We start from the raw sequence: 19316 nt of genomic DNA, 5'->3' as shown, positions 1-19316 counted from the left end.
TTTTGAATTTGGAACCTTCTTTTCATTCCAATAAAGTTCAAAGTTCGATTTGATTTTCTCCTTTCAAAAGGACATCGGGACTTAGGATATTACCGACAACATAGCAAACAGGATTACCACAACTCGGTTATTTTAACTAAATTATCCAGTAGGGGGGCACAACTAGTTTAGTTAACTCTAACTAACTAATGTAACTACGTTAGACGTCGACTAACGCTCGTCGAGGGTTGATTGCCAGACATATTATTATGTACAACAGGGTGGGATTTTGAAATCAGATCAACTAAATTCGTTCAGATAAACAGTCCATATACAATATAATAATAAACTTAGATAATTAGCTTAAAAATATAAATTAAATAAAAAAAGATAGTGTGCGTGCATGCGAGCGTGCGAGAGTGTGCGTGTCTCAAATTAATAAATGTATGTACGGTAAAATGGGGTGAGTAGGTGCAAAACTGACATTCAAACCTCGATAACATTTTATTTTTACATATGCAAACTGAATGGTGTATATAATAAGTGTTCCGGACGTTAGTATTTTAGTTTTTATTTTATATTGGGTAGTTCCATTTCATAACTTTGACGATAAACAGGATATTCCACCTCACCCCGTAGTCCCTCGTATTTGGGGTGAGTTGGGTTTAGACGTGTGCGCCGCGCCGGCGCGCCGCCGCCGCCGGGCTTTTTGACCACGCCGCCGCCGCCGATAAATGATCGGCGTGAAATCGGCGTGACCTTGAGTGTTGTTAATTAGCTATTCCAAGTTGGTTCTTCGATTACAATATGGATTTTTTGTGTTATTTATGTTACAGTTGTCAAATATACATCAATTATTAATCAAATGAAACTGAATAGCCAGTTGCAGAAACTATTTGACACACCAATTAAAGTAAATGAGTAATCCTAAGTATTCACCGTCTACTGATAACGAACGAATGAAAACTGCTGCTTATACCTTGGACAGCTAGGAGAACCAACCCCTCCAGTCTCAGAGAGCTCTATATCGCCACTCAGCTCTTCCCAACATGCCATGGGTGAGTTCTTAGATTCTTCGGACATATTATCCAACGTATGATGTGGAGAAACATATGAATTTAAAGCCGAATGAATGGCAAACGTGCTCGAGTTGGAGCATGTGTGAGATGGTCAAACGCTATGAAGAGATCGGCTTGCGGCAGTCTGCACCGTGCAGTCCATACGGCTTCTGACCGCATGAAATGGAGACAAATTACATGTCACGAGTCACGATCCTCAGCAGTGAGAAAACGAGAAAGAAGATACGTCTCAGTGAGCTTGGCGCTTGTACGACAACAAAACCATTAAAAAAAAGCCATAGCAGTCCACTATGTCTAGCAAATTTCAAGGATATGTGGAGTTCTGTTTTGTTGAAGTATGTCATTTTTAATAGGACAAGCCATGGAAAGCTTGAGAAAACGGAGAGTTACAGATCGGATCGAAGGTCATTGGGACCAAGTCTTAATGCAAGCTAATTGCGGGGCCCAGTCCTGCCTGGAATGAATGTGCTGGCCTATGCAGATGACACACTTATTACGTGCCGAGGCATCTCTTATGAAGATGCAGCCAGAAAGGTGACTATTGGAACCTCACTTATGGTGGAACGAATCCACCAGCTGGGTCTTGAGGTATCTCTACCAAAGACGGAAGCTCTTCTTTTCCATGGCCCAAGAAGAGGACCCCCTCACAATGCCCATAGTAGAGTATATGGGGAGGTTGTGGCGGTTAAGGCCCAAATGAAATACCTAGGCCTTATTCTGGATGGCCGTTGGCAATTTAAGGCGCACTTTGCCAGTCTTGCCCTCAGGCTGATGTCTACAGCCGCAGCCCTCAGCCGGCTGCTTCCTAACGTTGGTGAGCCGAACGCCACATGTAGGCTCCTTTACTCTCGCGTCCTGCGTAGTATGGGCCTATATGGTGCTCCTATATGGGTAGATGCCTTTTCTGCGGAAAATAGGGCTCTACTGTGCAGGCCACAGAGGGCAATATCATTGAGAGCCGTCCGCGGGTATCGGACGGTATCCTTTACAGCGGCAACGACCTTGGCTGCAGACCCTCCCTGGCATCTGCAAGCTCACATTCTTGCGGAGGTCCACCGTTACAGGGCTGGGAGAAGAGCGGCGGCAGAATTCCCGGAAGAAGAAGAAGTGCGAAACATCCGGGCGTTAGCCCAAGTAGAGACACTTCGCCGCTGGAGGGTAGAGCTCGGCGGAGCAGAATATGGGCTGACAACGGTAGAGGCTATACTGCCGCATCTGGAACGATGGGTAGAAAGGCGGCAGGGAACCCTGGCTTTTCACATGGTGCAGATACTTACTGACCATGGATGCTTTGGTAAGTACCTGCACCATATAGGGAGCGAGGAATCCCCCATGTGCCATGAGTGTGGCGCGCAGGTAGACACGGCGCGTCATACTCTCGAGGAGTGTCCTGCATGGGGGTTTCAGCAGACCACCCTTCAGGCAATACTAGGAGCAGACCTTTCGTTGCCGAGCGTTGTTAATGCCATGCTCGACAGCGAAGAGGCATGGAAAGCGATGGTCTCCTTCAGTGACCAAATAATGTCACAGAAGGAGGCAGCGGAACGTGCGCGCGAGAATGACCCTGACGCGCACCCCCTCCGCCGGCGACGGGCTGGAGGCAGAGCCAGGCGCTATGCGCACTTGCTGCATCCACCGTAGTGGGCTGTGCAGGGCTCCGGGGGGAGTCCCTGCTGTTAAAGGCTCACAGGACTAGGGGTGCCTCCCAACTGGCACCCACAATCGTCTGCGGCCCATGGGCCGGCCGCCGGGGGCGTACGCAGTCGAATGCTGATAGTGATCCTGCGGCGCTCCTCTACAAGGCGGATTCGGCATTCGTTGGTGGTTTTCGACGGTAGTAGCATGCATAAACGCATTTCCCCAACGTAAAAAAAAAGGTCTTAATGCAAGCCTGTGTTAGGGAAATCAAGTTATTATACCTATCCTATATTCATTTACAAACCCTATTTTACTCACAGCATATTCAAACTATACGTAGTTCACTGACCAGCAACCTGCATTGATCATATTTTCAAGAAAAACAACAGATTAATGATTTTTCTTAAGAAACCTGAAAGTCAAGGTCACGCCGATTTCACGCCGAAAACACGCCGCCGCCGCCGATTTTTTGGCAAACGCCGCCGCCGATCATTTCTTAATCGGCGCACACGTCTAGTTGGGTTATCATTCAAACGTGATTTTGGAAGATTGTTGGATCGATTTTTTTTATTATGAGTATTACTATAGCTCCATTTTTAATTGGAATACATTATTTTTGTAGCAGTAGCCTTAAAATGCCATCTCACCCCGCTTTCATGCCTTCTCTCCCCATTCATAACCGAACTCTCCCCGCGAACCCTACTCACCCCATTTTATGGTACTTACCTCTTAAGAGCGCTCTTACAAGAAAAGTCGAAATAATGCAAAATTGATGATACTAGTCGACGAAATTCAGGACTTTGCGCTCATTATTAGAAACAATGAGTACTTGTTCCAGTAAAAGCGTCTTCTTATCTTTATAAATATCGTTGTAAATATTAGAAAAAGGACTTATTAAATTAGTAATGATTTTTTTTCTGATGGTCGTTTCCGAAAAACCCCGTGAAGCACTGAATGGCGAGCTCTTATTTGGAAATGTTGAGAATTTTACTCTGCTAAACCTGGCTATTTTGTATTACTAATACCCTGTACTTTAGGCATATCAAACTATATTTTTTCTACATACCTTTGAGAAAGAGAAAATCAAAGTAAAACGAACTCGATTTTCTCTCCGAAACAAGTGTCAATTCCTACGAAAATCTACTTAATATCGAAGTCATTTTCATACTCAAGCAATCTGCAACGTTTGCTTATACTGTTGGTATACATTAGTGTTTATGAAATTCTACTATAATTTTTTGGCAATTTTTTGAAAACTACTCTATATTACCGATGACGCGCGCTGCGCCAGCTCAGTGCCGCGGCAGAGCTTGTAGAGGCAGGACGTGTGTCGGTCGACTCCGCACATTTTCAACGGCGACGACGAGGTTTTTTATCATTGTGTGCGGCGGGCGCCGTGTAAAACGCTATACTGTGTGCGTGTAAACCGCAACGAGAGACTTTGATCCTAGCACTGTTTTTATAGTATTATAATTTATAATGGTACAGTTTAATAAACTACCGGACAGGATTAAAAATATTTGAAACGACCTGACATTCTATATGTATTTATTTGACTCAAGATAGTACTCAGGGTCTGATGATGGAGCCGGAAGGTGGTCACCGGTACCAATCAACCATGCAACTAAACCACTTCGTATTTAGGCTCGTTTTATTCATCTCAATAAGATCTTTGACACAAGATAGTACTCAGGGTCTGATGATGGAGCCGGAAGGTGGTCACCGGTACCAATCAACCATGCAACTAAACCACTTCGTGTTTGGGCTCGTTTGATTCGGCTCAACATGATCTTTGACTTAAGATAGTACTCAGGGTCTGATGATGGAGCCGGAAGGTGGTCACCAGTACCAATCAACAATGCAACTAAACCACTTCGTGTTTAGGCTCGTTTTATTCGTCTCAACAAGATCTTTGACTTAAGATAGTACTCAGGGTCTGATGATGGAGCCGGAAGGTGGTCACCGGTACCAATCAACCATGCAACTAAACCACTTCGTGTTTAGGCTCGTTTGATTCGTCTCAACAAGATCTTTGACACAAGATAGTACTCAGGGTCTGATGATGGAGCCGGCAGGTGGTCACCGGTACCAATCAACCATGCCACTAAACCACTTCGTGTTTAGGCTCGTTTTATTCGTTTCTATAAGATCTTTGACACAAGATAGTACTCAGGGTCTGATGTTGGAGCCGGAAGGTGGTCACCGGTACCAATCAACCATGCAACTACACCACTTCGTGTTTAGGCTCGTTTGATTCGTCTCAACAAGACCTTAGACACAAGATAGTACTCAGGATCTGATGATGGAGCTGGAAGGTAGCCACGGGTAACAGTCTATCATGTAACTGAACCACTTCGTGTTTGGGCTCGTTTGATTTGTCGCAACAAGATCTTTGACACAAGGTAGTACTGAGGGTCTGATGATGGATCCGGAAGGTGGTGACCGGTACCAATCAACCATGCAACTAAACCACTTCGTGTTTGGCTTCGTTCGATTCGTCGCAACAAAATCTTTGACACAAGTTAGTACTCAGGGTCTGATGATGGAGCTGGACTGTGGCCACGGGTACCAGTCTACCATGTAACTGAACCACTTCGTGTTTGGGTTCGTTTGATTTGTCGCAACAAGATCTTTGACACAAGGTAGTACTGAGGGTCTGATGATGGATCCGGAAGGTGGTCACCGGTACCAATCAACCATGCAACTAAACCACTTCGTGTTTGGCTTCGTTCGATTCGTCGCAACAAGATCTTTGACACAAGTTAGTACTCAGGGTCTGATGATGGAGCTGGACTGTGGCCACGGGTACCAGTCTACCATGTAACTGAACCACTTCGTGTTTGGGCTCGTTTGATTCCTCGCAATAAGATGTTTGAGACAAGATACTACTCAGGGTCTGATGATGGAGCTGATGATGATTGACAGGTACCCGTCGCCACCTTCGCGCTCCATCATCAGACCCTGAGTACTACCTTGTGTCAAGGATCTTGTTGAGATGAATAAAACGTGCCTAAACACGAAATGGTTTAGTTGCATGGTTGATTGGTACCGGTGACCACCTTCCGGCTCCAACATCAGACCCTGAGTACTATCTTGTGTCAAAGATCTTGTTGAAACGAATAAAACGAGCCTAAACACTAAGTGGTTTAGTTGCATGGTTGATTGGTACCGGTGACCACCTTCCAGCTCCATCATCAGACTCTGAGTATCACCTAGTGTCAAAGATCTTGTTGAGACGAATCAAACGATCCTAAACACGATGTTGTTTAGTTGCATGGTTGATTGGTAATGGTACCTTCCAGCTCCATCATCAGACCCTGAGTACTGTCTTGTGTCAAAGATCTTGTTGAGACGAATCAAACGAGCCCAAACACGAAGTTGTTTAGTTACATGATAGACTGGTACCCGTGGCCACCTTCCAGCTCCATCATCAGACCCTGTGTATCTTCAGTGTCAAAGATCTTGTTGAGACGAATCAAACGAGCCTAATCATGTTACTACATGGTTGATTGGTATCCGTGACCACCTTAATCATCATCAGATCCTCAGTACCAGTTCGTTTTTAAACCCTCGTTGATACAAACTTTACAACCTATAGGTACCAAATGCAATGACGAAACATGTAAATAAGCGAGTAGGTACCTATAATTTCTTTCGAGTAATATACCTTCATAAGTACGAGTATGGGGCTATTCATAAATTACGTCGTTTCAAATGGGAGGAGTGGGGGGGGGGGGGGTCTGGACATCGGACGATGGTAACATGACGTAGGAGGAAACAGATCCATCCGAAGCTTGATTTTTGGATGATTTGAGGGGTGGGGGGGGGGGTCAAAAATCGTCAAAAATAGATGACGTAATTTATGAACAGCCCCTATGTACATTTGCACTGCATTTAGTATTTTCGTACTTACCAAATAACAGTTTTAGAACTTTAAAAGTTAAGTACAGTTAGTGTTGTTATGGTTGATTTCAATATGCTTCGCGAAGGATCAAGAATGTTTAATCCATCATTGTAGTGCGAGTGTGGTAGAAGGGATCGGCGTACTGAGCTCGCACGGCCTGCCGCAGCGCGTAAAATACCTAAACTCGCTCAACGCCGAAATGTAATAGCGCTCTTAAAGAAATATTTACTACAATTATTGCTTTGCAACGTGAAGATGAACTCAATAAGTATACATAGATGAATACATTTTGAAGTTTAAGATTTCAATGTTAATTAATTGATCAAACGCAAAATTAAACGAATCGAACATTTCAACTTTACGATTACAACACCAATAAAACAAATTTAATCTCTCCAATATTCTACTAAATTCCTCAATTTCAACGGAATTTCAATTTCAATTACACGAGCGGAGTAAACTAATTTAACAATTTTTCCATTTATTCGCACCTTCAAATTGAACTTTCGGCCAATTTGCCCGGGAATCCAGCGAAAGAAACAAAAGAAAAAAAAAATGTAAGTAACTTTAAGAAACTCCCTTCAAAGCTTTTCCTTACGTTCGAATTTGAACTTTGTGTAATAATTATAAAGTTGCGTTTCCTTTGATGTGGTTTCAGTGTTGCTAGTCTTTTGAAAATGTTTTCCCATTTTCCACGCAGAGTGACTGATGTTTTTTTTAGGGTTCCTGAATTGTTCTTTTAGATGAAATTGAATATTCATCAAACGAAAATGTTGGTAAAATTACCTGATCGTTATTTTATGAAATCGGGTTCGGTAAAATAGAAAAATACTTCGTTTTAAGATAGTTGAGTGTTATATTACAATAAAAGTTACAATCATTTAGATCGAGAAGTGAACACTGTAACATGGCACTGAGAGATTTAGTTTTAAATAAATAAAATAAATAAATGTTATAGGACATTTTTACACAAATTGACTAAGCCCCACGGTAAGCTCAAGAAGGCTCATATATATAAACACTTAAATACATACAAAAACAACCATGACTCAGGAACAAATATCTGTGTCATCACACAAATAAATGCCCTTACCGGGATTCGAACCCGGGACCATCGGCTTCATAGGCAGGGTCACTAGTGTCACTACCCACTAGGCCAGTTCTAAGATTGAGATTCTAGAATAGAATAAAAGATTCTAAAATAAAAGGGTCATAGACCCCCCCCTGTACAACAACGGTAGAGTTTGTATGGAAACCACATTCCACTGCTCTTCTCTTTCCGCACAGACTAGATTTTTTTTTTATTTGCAAAAAATAATTAGAATTTATCTATGCGACCCCCTCATATTAAGCTGGGGGCTACCGCAAAAATCGAACTTCGAAATTTCGTTATCTTTCTCTCTATCGTTCAAATATGCAAGGGGCAGTCAACAAAACTTCTATTTTCGCGGTAGACCCTCTGGATCTGCCCTCGCTTGGTTGCTACTGAACCCATGAGAAAACCCGATTCGCGCTTGACCGCCTCAACATATTTTCCCGCTCAGTTCACTCTATTTCTTCGAATGTTTTTTTCTTTTCCACGAGGTGGCAAAGATAAGATTCAGCCTTGGAAATGGCGGTCTTTTTTACTTTTTATAAAAACATTGCTCTTTGAATGCACGTTGCTTTTGCAATGTGAAAGAATTGTTAGAAAACTTTGAAAGATAAAAAGTATTTTTAAATATGCAACGGTTTATTTTAAACCCGACGCAAAAAGTGGGGTGTTATATTATTATGTTTGACACCAATGTCTGGTCTGTGGCATCACAGCTCTCCAACGGATGGACCGATATCGATGCGTTTTTTTTTACGTGAAAGCGAGTTTCCTTGCGGTGGTTCTTAGCTATGTTTGATATAAATCGATTTTTGGCAAAAAATGGATTTTTTGGCATATAACGTAGGGGTATTTTAATATTTTTAATTTAAGAATTATCAAATTCCACTTACGGCTGTTATGCCCGCCGAAACAGTGAAATTCGCTCACAGCAATGAATTAATTGGCACAGCTTTTTTTGCAAACAAAAACACAGTCACCGCCATGAAAATATAACGAACATGGATATTCGAATTCGAATTTCGAACAAAAACACAGTTTACAAGAGTATCTTTTATGATATGAAAGAAAATTAATATGTTCCGAGCAATTTGTTCGAAAATCCAGGAATAACGTGTTTTCTTTTAGTTAAAAAGACGTATTTCAATAAGTTTGAGGAATGAGGGTATTCGCGACTTTGAATGGTTTGGGTCTAATGAAGGTAAAGTATATGTGCATTATCCGTCTCTTTCACATAATAATCATTAGAAAAAAACCTGCCAAGTGCGAGTTATACTCGCGCACGAAGGGTTCCGTACCATTACCTAAAAAACGACAAAAAAAATCACGTTTGTCGTATGGGAGCCCCACTTACATATTTATTTTATTTTGTTTTTAGTATTTTGTTATAGCGGCAACAGAAATACATCAGCTCTAAAAATTTCAACTATCTAGCTATCATACGGTTCATGAGTTACAGCCTGGTGACATTCAGACGGACTGACAGACGGACGGACGGACAGACAGACAGACGGACAGCGGAGTCTTAGTAATAGGGTTCCGTTTTTACCCTTTGGGTACGGAACCCTAATAAAAGAGTATAAATACTCTTATACCATCAGCATGTGCATGTGCATGGCGACTTTATCAGTGAATAGTTTTTCCCAAAATGTGCATGTCTTGAATGGAAGATGTTTTTACCTTGTTTATTGGTTTGGAATAATCGTAATATAACAAAGGTTATTGTGCAGACAAACAATTCATGTATAACGTAACACGAGACTCACCTTACAAACAAATATGTAACAATAACAATACTTTTATGCCTAAATAAATATTATTATGAGTACCTACTTGAAAGCAATATCGCCAGACATAATACATAATATGTGACGTCCCACGGTCAAAGGTACCTTATGGCGGGTATGGAGTTATGCATACCCCAGTAATCTACAATAAATAACCTATCGATAACACAAAAGATCAACCTTCTAGGTTGCGTAGTTACAGAGATATGATTTTTTGAAAATAATGTTGTGAAATGAGCAACTTTAAGATAGAGAAGTTTTAAGTTTAGCCGCCTAAAAAACTATGTTCCTGAAGTAAGTTACATAGTTGACTACAAATAATAATGCCTTATATATCTGAGATTAAAAAAATATTGCGACTTGTTCTGTAATGCAAATAGAAACTTTTGATATCGACTGATTTATGTGTATACTAACCAATCTCTTGAAAATAAAGTTTTATTTCATTTTCACGATTGATTGCAATGAGCTCTCAAGATTTAAATTTTATCTATTAGAAAACGACACTGACCGACAGTTTAAGCAAAAAACAATACCGATTTAGAGGTGAAAATGCATTTTCTGACTTTTTCATATAAAATCACAAAATTTAATATTTTTACTTTTAATGTGACACACAATCAATTTTTCTGAGCACATATGAAAGAAATTCTGTCATTCAAATGAAATAAATCCTAAAACCCCAACTAAATACTATATTTAACCCCTTATGCCACTTTAAACTTACATAACAATAACAGTATTTGCTCCATACATTTACGAAAAGGTACCTTATGGAAATAAATCTAATAATACATCACTACAAAATATCAATCATATTATAGTTTATCTTTTATGAATAGAAAATATTAATTTACATTAAACTGCCCCCAATTTAATTAGTTCTTCGTCATAATAATCTTAATAAAGACCAATAATTTGTATGTAATGAAAAGGTACCTTGTGGTCAAGTTACATGATGAGGCATGATGATGATGGAACAGTTAGGATAAACTAATAATATTTTGGGGTTAAGATGGTATAAATCGTCTATTTCTTATCAATAATATATTTCGGTTGCTATTGAAGATAAGCGGCATTGAGGTTCAATGACCTCAGATATTCCATAAGGTAATGCGTCGGGTATTGGCATTTTTCAGCAAACCAATGGCTGATTTACTGCATGCGACCAAACCAAATGAAGATTATTCTAGTTAAGAAAGACTTGACGAGAGTAACTTTGGTATAATAGCAGTCTACTTGGATTTGTGATGTCGGTCTATGTACGGTTATAATATTTGCGAGGCGCCCCAACCAGAACTGAAATTATCAAATTAGTTTTGCAGAATGCTAATACAGTTCTCTACCAAACTTCTTTTCCCGTATTGACTAGTTTTTTTGGGAATTTTCAATCTTTTTTCCATAAGGTACCTTTTCTACTAAACTCTGAGACGACATTACTAGGCTTATAACTAACTTATAACAAAAATAAAAACAGGTAAACAAACGTTACGCATTAAGGTTTCAGATCACACAATAAAAAAAAATTGAGCATTTTTTCACCTCTTTACAAAACATTTAATATCTCCGAAACTAGAAACCCTCATAAGGTACCTTTTCCCGTGGAACGTCACATATAATATGTTAAAGATTACCTGGGACATCTGCTTTTGTTCTTTTAGTATAAAAATACATACTATTATAATTATAGGTTATTTAATTTTGTGCCTTTAGCTTATAAACACGTTTTAAGAGGAAAGGCCAGCTGAACCGCTTCTTAGATTTGAGAATTTTATTTTTAGGTAATATATTTGGGAACAGAATGAGGAAAAAAATTATCTTTGTCTGTCCGTTTTGATTTTTACGTTTATTATTGCCGATTTTGCATGCTAGGGGCCTGTTTACGGCGCATTTAATTGGGCGTTTTTATATAGCTCTGTTCATATAAGGCGACATAAAATAGTAGAAATAAAATAAAATAGAACTATAAAAATCCGAACTAAATTGTTGCCATGTTTAAGCATTTTACGTCAAAAATGTGACAGTTATACGTAGGAAGTGGCGCCCTCAATAATTTTCTAAAATTTTTTGTCGGACGATACCTAGTTCGTATGAAAATAAGAATATCAAAAAATATCTTATTCTTAAATTTAGAATAAATATTAACCTAAATCATTAGGGCCTCAAAGAGTTAGAAAGCCTTATAACCGATTCGGCCCAAAAACCCACCTCGGCGTGAAGATATACATCAATTACGAAATCTTACATAAACATTACACACAATACAGAACACAGAACGCTTTCCATACTATTGTTTTACCCGCTTGTGGGAGTATGTTTTACGAAACATAGTCCCCATTATCCTCTCTGGATATTTACATTATGGAAAATATTTTTACATATTTTGATGTGTATTAATCTTAACTATAATGTAGGGAACGTTTGACTTTATCGATTTTTTTGTTATTGTAAAAATTAGGAGCGAAAACAGATTACATACTTACCTACAATTTTTTAAATGCTCCTAACTAAATAAATTAAAAATTCGAAAAAAGTCAAACGTAGCGGCGTAGCTGTGGTTGGTATACAACAAATTGTGTCAAACATTTTCAATAATGTTAATATTCAGAGAGGAAAATGAGGACTACGTTTGTATGAAAAGGCGATTTTGCACGGGTCCTCCACTTTCAAAGTTTCGTCTTAAGAGCGCGAACTCTTCCTTACTCATTGTAGTTCTATGATTATACCTTTCCACGTGGGAGTATTTTTTGCGCTGGCAACACATTATTGACATTTCAAACAAGATGGCTTTTTGCGGGGATTTATTAATTACTTCCCGGTTCATTTGATAATTACGTTAATTACAAAGTTCATTTACGTTTTAATAAACGCTTTCATACTAATTTGGGATTGTATTTACCTAATGTACCGAGTTTTGGATTAAATGTTAACCACTTAAATTAATTAAAATACGGGACATTGTTAAAAGGGGTATATTATGCTTGTATGTGACCTAAATACATACGTACAGTCAACTGCAAAAATATGGGTGCACAAATCATCTCAAAAATATGTCCCATAGCTCTTATTTATCAGTGAATTAAGAACTATAGATGGGACATATTTTTGAATAAGTTGGCTACACAGTTGACTGTACCATCGCATCATTTGAACCCCTTGAGGCATCGGACTGATGAAAAACACTGAAGCCAAACCACGAAGTGAGCCTTTTGACATTAATTAGATATAAGGGGTACACCGATATTGGAAGAACAAGCTGCCATATGTAGAAATTTCAAATCTCGAGTGCTTTTTATTGACAATTTGTTTGAATGAAATGAAACGCTGGTGGCCTGGCGGTAAGAGCGTGCGACTTTCAATCCGGAGGTCGCGGGTTCAAACCCCGGCTCGTAACGTACCAATGAGTTTTTCGGAACTTGTGTACGAAAGATCATTTGATATTTACCAGTCGCTTTCCGGTGAAGGAAAACATTGTGAGGTCACCGGACTAATCCCAATAACGCCTAGTTTACCCTCTGGGTTGGAAGGTCAGGCGACAGTCAATTTCGCAAAAACTAGTGCCTAAGCCAATTCTTGGGATTAGTTGCCAAGCGGACCCCAGGCTTCCATGAGCCATGGCAAAATGCCGGGACAACGCGAGGAAGATGATGATTTCACGGAGGAAGTTGCATCTGGTGTTGCCATGGTAAAACGGAAGATAAAATGGGTAAATCAAGAGCGCTAATTAATAGGGAGTTTTTAGCTTTATTGTATCGCATCGACGTCGGGGGCCATTAGCGGCGGCGCCGCGGTAGGGCTACCAACAGTTTCCAATTAAATTATTGATTTATAACATTATAAATTTAATAAAATAGTAGTTATTATGTATGTACCTACCTAGCATTAAGTTGCATGTGTCAACTGTATCTACTTGGTTGCACATAAACATTGAAATTGAATAGAGTTAGACCAATAAAAGTCTGCAGCGATTTTGATAGCCCATGCACACGTCACAATTTCATAGAAGTTTGACGTTTAAAATAACACTTGCACTGCGTGGACTATCAAAATCGCTGCAGACTTTTCTTGGTCTAACTCTATAACACTAGCAAGATTTTAAGGATATAGTGTCCCTTCAATCCATAAAACTTACAATTCATCTGATTGTTGACAAATATCTCCGGTAGACATGTGTGATTGTGTGCCTAATTCACGTCATATTTTTGACAGATTTGTCCACCAGCTTTTAGCGTGATGGTAACTAATTCAAATTTCTTTTACAGGTAATAATCATCCTATCAACCATCTATATCTGGATTATCTGGCTCCCGGGCGTTAAAAAAAGGTACAAAAGTAACTGGAAGATTATGAAGCTTTCATGACAATTGGAAGGATCTTAACTAGATTAGGATCATTCAGAAGTGGGATTTAAATTTTGCTTCCCGGGAATATATTAAAGAGTTTTTTATACGGAACATTAAGTCTCAGAATCTTTAGGTAAACAAGCTAGGGATACACCTACGTACCGTAAAAAGATATCTAAATCAAATATCTACGATTAGGTGTGACTATTCTTATATATATAGTCGGCCAAGCCATTTCCGTCAGTACAAAATAGCGGCAAATTTTAAAAATGTAGGCAGAAAGGCTAATGGTCCTATAGAAAATTTGAATTTCGCGCCTTTTCCTACTGACAAAGTTGTTTGACAGGTTATAATTTCACAGTTTCGCAAACATTTTCACAAAAGGAAGAATAAACGTTGGCAACACCACTTTAAGCGGGGAAGCCTAGTAAATGACAACTGTCATTTTAATATTCCATAAATTACTACAAAACACTTAAGGATGCGGAGTGTTAGGGACCGACGTAGTATAAATATACCTATAGTCTGTATCTTTAGGTAAATATTTAAATAAAAGTAAACAAACAATTTGTACATTTTCGGGTAGTTATAACATTTATTGGTTAACCAACCAAATACAAAACCGCCTGGATCAGTCACTGAACGACTTGACTTTAACCTACATTATTTGACCATGTAATGTTTTCATCTACCCTCAACTGGCTTAAGGAGCCATTTGAGGGTAAATTTTGTTTACTTTTATTTAAATACCTAAAGATACAGAGTATAAAACGTATGCACGAATGCCTAAATCTGCCCTACTTCCATAACGTCATAACTGCCTTTAAATCTCTATAAAACGTTTGCCCTTTGACGTCAAAATGTAACCTTTTAGTCAATCTTTTAGTACAATTAGGAGCACAAAGGAGTTTCTCTTGAATTAACGTCTAACTTTCAACAAAAGGCTTAACGCATGGCTGTTGTCCGTATTACTATAGGCTGGCGAGCTATCGTCATAATCATATCAGGGGGCCTAGTCAAGATGACACTCTTTCGACAAATGCTACAAATAAACTAGTGGCTCCGAGAGCTGTACTTATAGCCTAAAACTGAATAAATGTTTGCTCCGCCATTGTGAAAAATTTCCATAAACTAAATCGAGAAAATAAATTACAAGAGATTTCACGAGAATCTGCTGAAAATTGTGTCGAGTTGACATGTAGAGGAGAACATCCGGACATAGGAAAGCATTTTTGCCCTTGTGGTTTTTAGTTTACGGTAGATTTCGCTAGGGTCCCCTAGACCCATATGGTGGAAAGATTGGCTGGCTATAGATGAGGTCTTGGTGGCTTAGATGGCAGAGCGCTGGAGTATCGATCCAGAGGCCGCCAGTTCAAGTCTCAGCCAAGACAGTAATTTTTCCACTTTTAAATTTGTGGAATGAAATGTCGCTCCCGGTATTTCCGAACCGATACGACCTTCAAACCTTCAAGGAAATGCTTTACTCGTACCGTACTCCCATCTCAAGGGTAGTAACACACTTGCAACCAGCAGCAGGTGTCCATGTGAGACGGTAGTCGCTTACTATCAGGCACAAAAAAACCCTCGTGAGCTATCGCACTGATGTGTTTTAAGGGCCTACCGCGAACCACGTTCGACGACTTCGATGTGTTGCCTCCCTCTCACAGTTATGTACTACGAATTTACAAGTGCAACAGAGACCCTCTCCCTCTGACCCTTTTCTGAGGCGAAGTCTCGCTAAGTCTTATGAACAACTTGAACTTGTGAACTTTCTAAGTAAAAGAACCTCTTTCAAAGCACTGTCCGTTGTTGAAGTTATTTTTATCTAACTTTACAGCATTCCAAGATTTAACGGCTAAGTGATTAATTAAATACAAGGCACAAAGGAAATTCCTGGATTACTCAATCGAGTATGTTGGTATTTGAGAGGATAGTGGGCGACCTCTTCTAGATACAAAGTCCCCCGCCGCGTCTGTCTGTTTCTGTGTATGTTCGCCATAAACTCAAAAACTACTGAACGGACTTTCATGCGGATTTCACCTATCATTAGAGTGATTCTTGAGGAAGGTTTAGGTGTATAATTTGTTTTGAGTAACCCGTGCGAAGCCGGGGCGGGTCGCTAGTAGAAAATATTTCTAAACAATTTATTGTATGTATAGTTGGTCAAACCAATTTGTCAGTCAGTAAGAACCAGGAAAACTAAACTCATCATTATTTTGGGTGCTAGTATGAAATACAGTATGATTCTCTCTGTCTGTCCGTTGACAAACTATATGTATGACCCTTCTTTTGACTATTTTTTTAAATTTTTGATTATTATAAAAGTTACTACTATCCGTAACACTTAAATAACCTCCCGAGACCGCCGATACTTTTTTTTGTACACATCCCACATCTAAACTTTCATTTATTAACAAAAGGTTCCAAATTCCACAACAAAACAACAGCCTCTGGGTCTGAGAGGAGATTGTGATATAGTTTCCGAATCGCTAAACATAAGTGGCAGTGGGCGGGGCACATTGCACATAGAACCGATGGCCATTGGGGCGGAAAGGTTCTCGAGCGGCGACCACGTACCGGAAGGCGCAAAGTGGGTAGACCCCCCACAAGGTGGACTGACGACCTGGTAAAGGTCGCGGGAGTCCGTTGGATGCGGGTGGCGCAAGACCGGTCATTGTGGCACTCTTTGGGCCTATGTCCAGCAGTGGACCTCCTCTGGCTGATACGTTGATGATGATGAATGAGTTTATGAATAACGCCACTGGAGCACACTTATCGGACGGACTCTGGTGTGATGCGCGCTTGGAATCGGACGCGCTTCACTGCATAATATCGAATAAAATATTTATTCGCGATCGGCGTGACTTAAGTCGCTGCCCCGTACTTTTCGCGATGAGTTCGCAACAACTCATAGCGAATGAATTACTGGCGTTTGTACAGAACGCCGTAGACACCATGGATGAAGTCAGCATCAGGCAGATCTGCAAATCAAGTTTCAGTGAAGACGACATTTGCAGTGGCAAGGCGCTGCTCTTCCAGACGCTCGGCAAAACTGACCAGATGCCATCCCGTCGGAGGGATGGCGGCGTGAAGAGTCTCCAGGACATAATCAAACTGTTCAAGGAGACCGATCCAGACGACGTGCCTGCCTTCGTTGCGAAGCGGCTAGACCGGTTACCGCCGGTTACCTTTGATCACGTCGACGTCACCAGGCTGCTGAAGGACATAACATTCCTGAAGACGAGTCTGGCAGAAGTACAGGCTAAGTTAGAGGTATCTAATAATACCATCAGTGAGCTACGTTCCGAATTGGCGTTATTACGTAGCGCACATTCGGAATGTAGGTCAGATACCTCTAACATATCCGTGTGTCACGTTGCGCAGAATGTGTCCATCGGCGGTTTTGAACCCGCGAATTTGGATGCGTCGGCAATTGCTGAGCAGGCGACCGCCGACCCGCGCCCCGCCGCCCGCCCGTCTACGTCACCGGAGACGCGCACGTCACGCGAGAGTACGTTAACCCCGAAACGTTCCTACGCTAGTACTGCCGCTAAGCCGCCTGCTGTGTCCAAGCCTAAGCAGCGGCCGAAGAAAGGGGTGCAGAGCCTTCGTGATCCTGTTCACAAGGACCAATCACAGCCGACTCTAAGGGAGTCGCGATGTGACGAGGACGGTTTCAAGAAGGTGGGGAAGAGAAGAAAACCGGCTCGTCAGAATCAGTGTGGTACCGCACCGACTGGACCGAACCATTTGCTGCGTCCTGCAACACCGTCGACGCTGCTGTATGTGTCCCGTCTACATTACCTTACGAAGGTCGATGACATCGTAAAGTATGTGAAAACGAAGACCGGATTCATCCTGAGGGTCGCAAAGTTGGAATCTCGACACAATGCGAATTTTAATTCGTTTGTGGTGAGCGTTCCGACTGACCATCTAGCGACCTTCACCAAGGAGGAGTTTTGGCCGAAGGGTGTCAAGTTTCGGCGGTTCCGCGGCCGGCTCCCTGACACTGCGGGGTTGCGTAATGCATCGCAGCCATAATGTGATATGTGGTGTTTAGTTTTTTAAAGTTTAGTTATAAAATATATTTTTATATAATATGTATGCTAGTTTTAAGGTATTTATGTATGGGCCATTAGTTGCCTGAAATAAAGATTTTCATTTCATTTCATTTCATTATCCAGTGTCAAAGTAGGCACATTTTGCGGTAGGTGAGTTAAACTTGCCCTAAATTGCAGTAAAATGTGGGTTGAGTACTCAGTGCGTCATACTTATCGACTTATCTTATCGTTATCGCGAGATAAACGACAGCATTGAACGATACCTTCTGTACACATATTTAATTACACAAACGGGTCTACCGCGATATAATTTCATTGTTTTTACCTTTAATTCCGACGTTTCAGCTGAGTTGCACCAGCTGTGGTCACGGAAAGACTGACGTCCCAACAAATGTCAACGGAGATATTAATAAAACACCACTAAACTACCCGAAATTAGTTTATAAAAATGTTCGGGGTAGACAAAGAAATTGCAGCTACCCGTTAAAGTTTAATGTTTATTGTCCACGGCACGACACGCAACACTCACAGTATCCGTACACTGGTCCGAAGATATATCCGCTGGTTTCAACATTTGAATCACTGGTCCCCAAGTAGACGATAATTTGTACCCGTCCTCACGATTGAAATTTTTAGGGTGTTTTTTAATTTCAATCGCCTCTCTCACGATCCGCGGATAATAGTGTCGCTCGTTGGAGAGGACTTTGGGTTTATGTAGCTCAATCCAGTGATTCGTTCCTGTTGTCAGCAAGTGCTCAGCTATTGCGGATTTGTTTACATGGCGATTTTTAACAGCTGCTATGTGTTCCTTCACCCTCTCTTGAACGCTGCGCTTAGTTTGGCCAATGTACGCACTTCCACAACTGCATTCTAAATTTCATCTAAATCGGTATAGCGGTTAAAGCGTGAAAAGTTAACAGACGGACGCTGCCTAAAAGACAGTTATTCTAGTTTCGCATTTATAGTAGTTTATAGTATTACCAGCGACCCGCTCCGGCTTCAGACGGGTTACACAAGACCCCTAAAAATCCAGAACTCTCAAGATAGATAGATCTCTCTATTGATAGGTGAAAACTGCATGAAAATCCGTTCAGTAGTTTTTAAGTTTATCTCGAACATACCTACATACAAAACAAACAGAGAGACGCGACGGAGGTGTTTTTGTTTTATAAGGTGTAGTGATATTAGTGGGGATTTACCAATGTATATATTTCTTTTCACGAACTAAATTCAAACTATAGTTTGTATGTCGTATTTTTACTCTGTGGTTCATTATAAATTATACTACCCACTGCTGAGCAAAAGCCGTGTACATTCACATCCGCTCATACGATTTTAATAAAGACATATGCTTCCTATACAAAACCACAGCAAAAGCCCAACTCACAAAAGACATAAAGGAATCATCCTTTCACATGCAAACGTCAAACAG

The 19316-nt window shown here is 40.6% G+C and overlaps 3 protein-coding genes across 7 annotated transcripts in view; all 3 read left to right on the top strand.

The window, feature by feature from the left end:
• LOC134803845 (fasciclin-3-like) overlaps positions 1-19316 on the top strand; it is a 215009-nt gene that overhangs the window by 8566 nt on the left and 187127 nt on the right. The window lies entirely within an intron of this gene.
• On the top strand, positions 1518-2699 carry LOC134803661 (uncharacterized). Its single transcript, XM_063776449.1, has one exon. It carries the CDS (start codon positions 1518-1520, stop codon positions 2697-2699), a length of 1182 nt encoding a protein of 393 aa, XP_063632519.1.
• LOC134803857 (uncharacterized) lies at positions 16639-17943 on the top strand. The gene has a single exon (XM_063776682.1). The coding sequence runs from the start codon at positions 16716-16718 to the stop codon at positions 17862-17864; it is 1149 nt and encodes a 382-aa protein (XP_063632752.1). The 5' UTR covers positions 16639-16715; the 3' UTR covers positions 17865-17943.

This window comes from Cydia splendana, chromosome 27 (genome assembly GCF_910591565.1).
Source record: "Cydia splendana chromosome 27, ilCydSple1.2, whole genome shotgun sequence".
NCBI lineage: Eukaryota > Metazoa > Arthropoda > Insecta > Lepidoptera > Tortricidae > Cydia > Cydia splendana.
Note: the sequence above shows the minus strand (reverse complement) of the source record. Positions and strands in the feature narration are given on the sequence as shown.

What these genes read in the sequence shown, in the direction of transcription:
- LOC134803661 (XM_063776449.1), top strand. Translation starts at nt 1,518, where the DNA reads ATGAATGTGCTGGCCTATGCAGATGACACACTTATTACGTGCCGAGGC.
- LOC134803857 (XM_063776682.1), top strand. Translation starts at nt 16,716, where the DNA reads ATGAGTTCGCAACAACTCATAGCGAATGAATTACTGGCGTTTGTACAG.